Consider the following 10076-nt stretch of genomic DNA (forward strand, 5'->3'; position numbering starts at 1 on the left):
CTTCTGCAGTTGCAGAAAAAGATCAACCGACGCAAGGACTTTCTTCACTGGTGGACTAAGTGAGGCTTTCGCTGCGCTGTGTTTTCTGTTTTTACCAAATAAGTTGTGTGTTTGCTATGTATCATGCAACTATTAGACACCCGAAGTGGTTTGTTTTTGTAGGGGTATGGTATTAAACCCGGTTTACAATCCTAAATTTATTATATTTGGTTTGTTTTATTATATGGGCTAATACATTTGTTATTGGGCTGAGGAGGTTTGTGGAGGTAGCCCTAATTGGGCTAGGCCCATTAGGGTATCATGATGGTGGCCATGAGACTCTATATAAGGAGGTCTTCACCTCCTTATCATAGGGTCATGCTCAGTAGGTGCCACCACCAGTTTTTGTGTCTGTGAACAAGAGATCTTCAAGATCATCTTAGCGGTCACCTCCACACCCCCAAAACGCCACTGCAGATCGCGAGCAGCCGGAGGAGAGGATCAGCAGACCAGGATGCGGTTCATTCATCTCGAAATCCGTGGAAGCTCCGTCATGGGTCAGGTCAGATTCCATTTCGTGCTTCGACATTGGCGCCATCCGTGGGACGGCAATGAACCACACTGGCCTCTCTTCTCGGCCCTCCGATCCGTTCATCAAAATCTCAGGAAGAACCACCAAGCTTTTGGGGGAAACCCTTAGATCTATGTTTTCAGATCTGGAAAATACTTCCAGATCTGGAAGATGCAGGAGGAAACCACCAAGCTTTTGGGGGAAATCCATAGATCTGTGTTTTCAGATATGGAAAATACTTCCAGATCTGGAAGAAACAGGAAGAAAACAACGAGCTTTTGGGGAAAACCCTCAGATCTGGGTTTTCAGATCTGGGTTCGTCCGAGCAGCAGCCACACCTCATATTCATAGGTTTATTAACCCTATCAGATCTGTTGGTTTTACATAAAACCTACCTGATGTGGATATTCAAAACCTTTGGGTCGCGCGCGCGCCCAGGCGATTACTCTGCGCCTCAGCGGGCGCGCGCGCGCCCAGGCGATTACTCTGCGCCTCAGCGGGTCGCGCGCAGGCGCCCAGGCGATTACTCTGCGCCACAGCGCGCGCGCGCGCGTTCAGGCGATTACTCTGCGCCACAGCGGGGTCGCTGCGCGCACCCAGGCTTACTCTGCGCCACAGCGCGCGCAGCGCAGCGCCCAGGCGATTACTCTGCGCTACAGCGGGGTCGCGCGCGCGCCCAGTCAATTACTCTGCGCCTCAGCGGGTCGCGCGCGCGCGCCCAGGCAATTACTCTGCGCCACAGCGCTGCGCGCGCGCTGCGGGCGATTACTCTGCGCCACAGCGGGGTCGCGCGCGCACCCAGGCAATTACTCTGCGCCTCAGCGGGTCGCGCGCGCGCCCAGGCAATTACTCTGCGCCTCAACGGGTCGCGCGCGCGCGCCCAGGCAATTACTCTTCGTCACAGCGCGCGCGCGCGCGGGCGATTACTCTGCGCCACAGCGGGGTCGCGCGCGCACCCAGGCAATTACTCTGCGCCTCAGCGGGTCGCGCGCGCGCGCCCAGACATGAAGGCAGAGCATGCTTATTGCAATAAGCATGCTCAAGCAGCAAGCATGCTCAAGCAGCAAGCATGCTCAAGCATCAAGCATGCTCAAGCAATAAGCATGCTCAAGCAGCAAGCATGCTCAAGCATCAAGCATGCTCAAGCAATAAGCATGCCCAAGCAATAAGCATGCTCAAGCATCAAGCATGCTCAAGCAATAAGCATGCTCAAGCAATAAGCATGCCCAAGCAGCAAGCATGCTCAAGCATCAAGCATGCTCAAGCAATAAGCATGCTCAAGCAGCAAGCATGCTCAAGCAATAAGCATGCCCAAGAAATAAGCATGCTCAAGCATCAAGCATGCTCAAGCAATAAGCATGCTCAAGCAATAAGCATGCTCAAGCAGCAAGCATGCTCAAGCATCAAGCATGCTCAAGCAGCAAGCATGCTCAAGCATCAAGCATGCTCAAGCATCAAGCATGCTCAAGCAGCAAGCATGCTCAAGCATCAAGCATGCTCAAGCAATATCTGCGCCTCAGCGGGTCGCGCACGCGCCCAGACATGAAGGCAGAGCATGCTCAAGCAATAAGCATGCTCAAGCAGCAAGCATGCTCAAGCATCAAGCATGCTCAAGCAGCAAGCATGCTCAAGCATCAAGCATGCTCAAGCAATAAGCATGCCCAAGCAATAAGCATGCTCAAGCATCAAGCATGCTCAAGCAATATCTGCGCCTCAGCGGGTCGCGCGCGCGAACCCAGGCATTTACTCTGCGCCTCAGCGGGTCGCGCGCGCGCCCAGGCAATTACTCTGCGCCTCAGCGGGTCGCGCGCGCGCCCAGGCAATTACTCTGCGCACAGCGCGCGCGCGCGCGCGGCGATTACTCTGCGCCACAGCGGGGTCGCGCGCGCACCCAGGCAATTACTCTGCGCCTCAGCGGGTCGCGCAATGCGCGCGCCCAGACATGAAGGCAGAGCATGCTCAAGCAATAAGCATGCTCAAGCAGCAAGCATGCTCAAGCATCAAGCATGCTCAAGCAGCAAGCATGCACAAGCAGCAAGCATGCTCAAGCAATAAGCATGCTCAAGCAGCAAGCATGCTCAAGCATCAAGCATGCTCAAGCAATAAGCATGCCCAAGCAATAAGCATGCTCAAGCATCAAGCATGCTCAAGCAATAAGCATGCTCAAGCAGCAAGCATGCTCAAGCATCAAGCATGCTCAAGCAGCAAGCATGCTCAAGCATCAAGCATGCTCAAGCAGCAAGCATGCTCAAGCATCAAGCATGCTCAAGCAATAAGCATGCCCAAGCAGCAAGCATGCTCAAGTATCAAGCATGCTCAAGCAATAAGCATGCTCAAGCAGCAAGCATGCTACGCTCACGCATATCGCATGCTCACGCGTAACGCATGCTCACACATCACAGATGCTCACGCATTCAAAATCTTTAGATTACGCGTCCCACCGCGTATCAACTTCGGGTTCCGCATGCGCGCTCCCGGCGATCACTTCGCCACAACAGTTTTGCATTCGCGCCACCGCATACAAGTTTTCGCATACATGTTTCGCACTTCCTTTTACTAATTTGAGCAATATGACAACATTATATTGACATCAAATTAAAAAGAAAGCGAAGTAAAACATACATGCGTGAGCTCCAAGCTCAAACGCGTTGACGAGTCTTAACTCTAAAACGTCAGGGCCTTAGCCCAAAAATATGAGCTTTAGCTCAAACTTAAAGGTTGGGAATCCTCATAATATCCCGTATGGCTACGCGCCAAACTTAAGGGTTGGGGACCCTCATAATATCCCATACGGCTCCGCGCCATAGGCTGGGAATCCTCACAATTTCCCATACGGCTCCGCGCCATAGGCTGGGAATCCTCACAATTTCCCATACGGCTCCGCGCCATACTTAAAGGTTGGGAATCCTCAATTTCCCATACGGCTCCCCGCCATACTTGAAGGTTGGGAATCCTCATAAACCCGTCGGCCACGCGCCAGCTTTTATTATCATTACTTCCATTGCCCGTAAGACGCCCCGCGCGCAGGTTTCCATTATTATTACAGCCCGTAAGACGCCCCGCGCGCAGGTTTACATTATTATTACAGCCCGTAAGACGCATCGCGCGCAGGCTACTATTATTATTAACAGCCCGTAAGACGCCCCCCGCGCAGGTTTCCATTATTATTACAGCCTGTAAGACGCTTCGCGCGCAGGCTACTATTATTATTAACAGCCCGTAAGACGCCCCGCGCGCAGGTTTCCATTATTATTACAGCCCGTAAGACGCCCCGCGCGCGAGGTTTACATTATTATTACAGCCGTAAGACGCTTCGCGCGCAGGCTACTGTTATTATTACAGCTTGTAAGTCGCCTCACGCGCCAGCTCAGTTATTATTACAGCTCGTAAGTCGCCTCACGCGCCAGCTCAGTTATTACTCTTAGCTCGTAAGACGCCTCTCGCGCGCAGGCTTTATTATTTTCAGCTCGTAAGACGCCTCTCGCGCGCAGGCTTTATTATTTTCAGCTCGTAAGACGCCTCTCGCGCGCAGGCTTTATTATTTTCAGCTCGTAAGACGCCTCTCGCGCGCAGGCTTTATTATTTTCAGCTCGTAAGACGCCTCTCGCGCGCAGGCTTTATTATTTTTAGCTCGTAAGACGCCTCTCGCGCGCAGGCTTTATTATTCTCATCTCGTAAGACGCCACTCGCGCGCAGGCTTCATTGCTCAGCTTGTAAGACGCCTCTCGCGCGCATGCTTTATTACCCAGCTTGTAAGACGCCTCTCGCGCGCAGGCTTTATTTCTCAGCTCGTAAGACGCCTCTCGCGCGCAAGCTTTATTATCCTTATAACTCGACACCACCATTATCTTAAGGATCACAACGCGTCACCATCATGGAGAAAATCTCCCAGACTCAAGACAATAAAGATAAGGCCGAATAAAAGAGAAAAAACCGCCCTAACACCTTATAAAGTCCAACGCTCCACCTAAGCGCTTGCGCGCCCAGGAGCAACGCTGGACTTGGGGGGGCTTGTAGGGGTATGGTATTAAACCCGGTTTACAATCCTAAATTTATTATATTTGGTTTGTTTTATTATATGGGCTAATACATTTGTTATTGGGCTGAGGAGGTTTGTGGAGGTAGCCCTAATTGGGCTAGGCCCATTAGGGTATCATGATGGTGGCCATGAGACTCTATATAAGGAGGTCTTCACCTCCTTATCATAGGGTCATGCTCAGTAGGTGCCACCACCAGTTTTTGTGTCTGTGAACAAGAGATCTTCAAGATCATCTTAGCGGTCACCTCCACACCCCCAAAACGCCACTGCAGATCGCGAGCAGCCGGAGGAGAGGATCAGCAGACCAGGATGCGGTTCATTCATCTCGAAATCCGTGGAAGCTCCGTCATGGGTCAGGTCAGATTCCATTTCGTGCTTCGACATGTAGGGTATGGTATTAAACCCGGTTTACAATCCTAAATTTATTATATTTGGTTTGTTTTATTATATGGGCTAATACATTTGTTATTGGGCTGAGGAGGTTTGTGGAGGTAGCCCTAATTGGGCTAGGCCCATTAGGGTATCATGATGGTGGCCATGAGACTCTATATAAGGAGGTCTTCACCTCCTTATCATAGGGTCATGCTCAGTAGGTGCCACCACCAGTTTTTGTGTCTGTGAACAAGAGATCTTCAAGATCATCTTAGCGGTCACCTCCACACCCCCAAAACGCCACTGCAGATCGCGAGCAGCCGGAGGAGAGGATCAGCAGACCAGGATGCGGTTCATTCATCTCGAAATCCGTGGAAGCTCCGTCATGGGTCAGGTCAGATTCCATTTCGTGCTTCGACAGTTTTCTATGGCTGATTGTTGTTTTTGTTAAGATGGAGATTAAATAAGACACGTAAAATGGCTTGTTATGTTTACAAATTCTTTGTTTATCCGGTGCTTAATTTGCACGAATTATTATAGAAACTTTGGTTTGGATACGAATGATATTTTTGAAAGTTTTTAGGGAAGTATATGATATCTAGAATTAGGTTTTGATAAGTATATTATTTTAAAAGTTTCTAAGATATAATTCTCATGATTTTGTCATTCGGTCAGAATTATCCTGAAAGATCATTATATGCTAAAGTTACATACTTGTTGGAAAACCTAACTTTTGGAAGATGCAAGTTTTATACTAAACGCTTTTAAAATACCTATTAAACTCTACCCTATAACGTATTCCTTTGAGATGGGATATATTCATTGTCTCCCACATATGATGCACATTAACTAGGCTTAAACCTCCAAATAAGGTAAACAAGATACTTATTTGTCATTGTTAAACATCTAAATCAAACACACATAATAATGCTCACCAAATGAGAATACCTTATGTATAAAATGAGTAACATCTAATTTAACATGATATAATGAAAGAATAATATGTATTAAGGGGGTGTTTGGGTGAGCTTATAATTTTGTTTTTTTGCTTATTTGCTTTTTGAAAAGCTCCATTTTGAAGCTTTTGGAGTTGCTTTACCAAACACGTTGTGCTTTTCAACAAACAAATAGCAAATTAGCAAGTTTTAGAAGCTCACCCAAACACCACCTAAGAATAACAAATTCTAACGAATCATTGTATCCGTTTAAAGTAACACAATCTAAACCAGGGTTTAGATAAGGATTTCCTCATTTCCACAAGGTGAAACCACTCCAATAACTAATGATTACTAGCCACACTCAAGATTTCCAAAACAAACAACACAATTAGCCTCGGGGCTACCTATAAGCATACTACACATTTGTTTTCTTTTGTTTTTTACCTTTTTTTTTTTTTTTTTACCATTTAGAATCAACATATATCTGTTGTACATTTACACAATAATAATTTAAAAACTTTATATTTATCTATATCACCTTTATATATACATTTTTTATTTTGTTTCTGTAGGATATATAACAGATATTATTATATTATCTTCCGGGGGTCCAAATATATGAACCGGTAACAAAATATCCATCCAGTATAACAAAACAAACAAACATATATCTAATCTGAGTCTGACCTAGCCTAGGGTTTTACTTTACTCTACTCCCAATTAAATGGCTGACGACGCACACTACCACCAATCCGGCGACTCCGTCAAACGCAAGTACGAAGACTCTTCTGCCTCCGGCCGCCGTGTCAGCGGATTCTCCGACTCCGCCGCTCCGGCGTACAACAACGTGCCTCCGCCGATGGACGAGATCCAGCTGGCCAAACAGAAGGCGCAGGAGATCGCTGCGCGGCTGTTTAATAACGCCGAATCCAAGCGCTCCAAGTTCGATAATGACGGAGGAAGCGGATGGGATAGTAATAATAATGACAGCAGCAGCAGCAGAGATTATACTGGTACGGATTTTTATTAAGTTAGGGTTTATGAGTGTGAGTGTGTTTGTACGGATTACGGACACGTCGGTTCAGTAGCTGCTAATCTGTCATATTTTTTATTTTTTATGATTTTTAGTTTAGGATGCCGACTTGTTTGTTGTTCCATTTAATTTGCTATTTGTTAATTAGGCTTTGTGAACGTTACTACAGTTTTTTTGCTTGGATTTAAGGTGACGGATAGGATAGGGCTGTGAACGAACCGACTGTTTGTGAACCGTCTTTATGTTTGTTTATTTTATAAGTGATGAACATAAACACATGTTTACTTCATTCATTTACATTTGTGTTCATTTGACTATTAAACTTTATAGTTTTTATTAATAATTAAACATGTATAAGACTTTAATAGGTGCTCTTTTATGACTTTTTTTTTATGTTTCTGAACTGTTCTTTACTTCGTTTTGAATGTTAATGAACACACATAAACGGTCATGAACATGTTCATGCTCTTAACTAACGAACATGAAGAAAGTTAGTTTGTTTAAGTGTTTGTGTTCGGTTAAAGTTAAATGAATGAAAACGAACATGCCCTTGTTTGTGTTCGTTTACAATCGGTTTCCTGTTTAGACAATTTTGGTTGCTTAGTTTTGAGGATTTTTCAATTTTAGTTACAATTTTGGGAGCTTAGTAATCTTTTTGTATGTTCTCTAAATAAGAACATTTCATTGATGTGTCTTTTAGTATAAGTTATAGAACTGCTACATCGGTTCTTCAAAGACTGTTTTGATTAGATTATCTCTCTAGGTTAATTTATAATGAAAATTAGTGTAACACAGCAATCATGTTGATTGCAACTGTTCATTTGAAGTTTTGATATAATTAACCGGTTTTGTGTGTGTTTTCTTCAGTTTGAATGTGTTGATTGTTTATGTTTTATGAATTCATGTTTCTAATTTTTAATCATTACAGATTATGGACATGCTGCACCTTCAATACCATCAAGTTATAGTTATACAAACTCTAGCAAGAAAATTGAAATTCCAAATGGCAAAGTTGGTGTCATTATTGGCAAAGCTGGGGAAACTATAAAGTATCTTCAACTGCAATCTGGAGCAAAGATTCAGATCACCAGGGATACGGATGCTGACCCACATTCACTTACTAGAGATGTAGACATTTCAGGTTCTGCAGACGCTATTGCAAAAGCTGAGCAGTTGATCAAAGATGTTCTTGCTGAGGTATTTATTCAATCAACTTCAATATATATCAGTATCTCCTGTTTCTAATATACAAACATTTTGATGATCAATCGTATGTGTTCTGTAAACCAGGCTGAGTCAGGGGGGTCTGGCACAGTTTCTAGAAGGGTGAGTGGTCAGTCGGGTGGAGGCGAACAGTTTGTGATGAAAGTTCCAAACAAGAAGGTATTATATGTTCAAAAGTAATAACAGTTTGTTTGAAAATATTCTTTGCAAGTGTCTTTTAGTTCTTTACATGACATGATTTCACTATGCTTTCAGGTTGGCCTTGTTATTGGTAAAGGTGGCGAGACAATAAAAAGCATGCAAGCCACTACAGGAGCACGTATTCAGGTTTATATAGATTCATTATTATTGTTAACATGTTGTAAAATCAACTTTTAATTTGAACTATTTGTAATTAAGATGTTTATTAATTTATAACTCAGGTGATACCGTTACACCTGCCACCTGGTGATACATCAACCGAGAGGACAGTGCAGATAGATGGAACGAGTGAGCAGATAGAGGCTGCGAAACAAATGGTTAATGAAGTAATTAGCGAGGTATGCTTTATGCCTGTCTGTATATCAGTATATGTATGCATATATACATATATCTGGTTTATTAAAGTTGATAATTGATTAATTATAATTATTATGTAGAACCGTCCAAGAAATTCAATGGGCGGTGGATATTCTCAGCAAGGTGGTTATCAAGCCCAGCCCCCCACAAGCTGGGCCCCACCAGGTCAACAAATGCAGCAACAGGGTGGATATGGCTACTATGGTCAACCTGGTGTGTACCCTGGTCAAGGTGGTTACCCCCAGATGCCATATGGCAGTGGGTATGCCACTGGGTGGGACCAGTCAACAGGTCAACAGACCGGTCAGGGTGGTGGTTATGATTATTACAGTCAGCAGCAAAATCAACAGACTCAACCGCCTGGTGCTGGTGCACCAGGATCTACAGATGCATCAGGTTATGGGTATGGGCAACAAGGTCAAGGTTATGGTCAGGATGGATATTATCAACAAGGTTATGGTAATCCTGCAGCTGGATATAATGTTGCGGGTCAAAGTCAAGCTTCTGATGGTCAAACTGGAGGGTATGGTGTGCAGGGTGATGGTTCTAGTCAACCTCCTCCAACTTCCGCAGCTCAATCTGGTTATGGTCAACAGTCTGTTCAAAACCCGAGCTATCCGTCTCAGGGTTCTGCTCAACAAGGGTATGGAAGTCAACCTGGATATGGCAGTTATGGACCACCTCCGACACAAAAGCCGCCTGTAAGTCAACCTACTAACGGGCAGTCGCCCAGTGCAACTGGCTATGGTCAACCATCATATGGTGGACCGCCTGCTTATGCTGGTGCGGGATATGGTCAACCACCATATGGTGGACCGCCTGCTGGTCAGGCGAGCTACGGGGCGCAGCAACCGCCAGCATATGGCAGTGGATATCGATCTACTGCTGGTTATGGTTCTGATGCAGCAGCGTCTCAGGCGGCTCCACCTGGTTCTAAAGGCTCACCGCAGCAGAGTTAAGAGTAAGTGATGGGTTTAATGTAGGTTGTAGTGGAGTTGATACCGAGGATGTTTTGGATTGCTTAATGATTTTGTTAATTGGTGGATTAGTTATTTTATGGATCGCAGTTTCAGACAGTCTTATGAACATGCAAATCATACAATTTTATAATTGCTATTTTTCTGTTATTAATTATTCTTGTAGTTTTTTTTATAAAAGGTATCATTGTCACATGTTTATTAGTGTAGCATGCATCTTTGATTCTTTACATGGTTATTTGGTATTCAGCGTATGAAAAATGACACTTAAGTGTCATGATGTTGAGGCAAATGAATTTCTTTCTGAAGAGCGAGTCAACGCAGACCATTTGTCCGAGTGTTTTGCACTTTAAACACAACTTGCTCAAGTGTCAGTTCACAGCTT

The 10076-nt window shown here is 45.0% G+C and overlaps 1 protein-coding gene and 1 long non-coding RNA gene across 2 annotated transcripts; both read left to right on the forward strand.

The window, feature by feature from the left end:
• On the forward strand, positions 1-5518 carry LOC143606935 (uncharacterized). The gene is made up of 2 exons (XR_013148842.1): positions 1-152; positions 5383-5518. It is a non-coding gene; the product is annotated as an uncharacterized LOC143606935 (long non-coding RNA).
• A 1048-nt stretch (positions 5519-6566) lies between these two features.
• Positions 6567-9852, forward strand: LOC143606936 (uncharacterized). Its single transcript, XM_077082550.1, has 6 exons — positions 6567-6912; positions 7861-8129; positions 8223-8315; positions 8412-8483; positions 8579-8695; positions 8795-9852. The coding sequence occupies exons 1-6, from the start codon at positions 6624-6626 to the stop codon at positions 9671-9673; spliced, it is 1719 nt and encodes a 572-aa protein (XP_076938665.1). The 5' UTR covers positions 6567-6623; the 3' UTR covers positions 9674-9852.
• Positions 9853-10076: the final 224 nt, after the last annotated feature.

The sequence above is a fragment of the Bidens hawaiensis genome, unplaced genomic scaffold (assembly GCF_021521415.1).
Source record: "Bidens hawaiensis isolate Kalapana, Puna unplaced genomic scaffold, B.hawaiensis_p1.1 tig00078441_1, whole genome shotgun sequence".
NCBI classification, from domain to species: Eukaryota; Viridiplantae; Streptophyta; class Magnoliopsida; order Asterales; family Asteraceae; genus Bidens; species Bidens hawaiensis.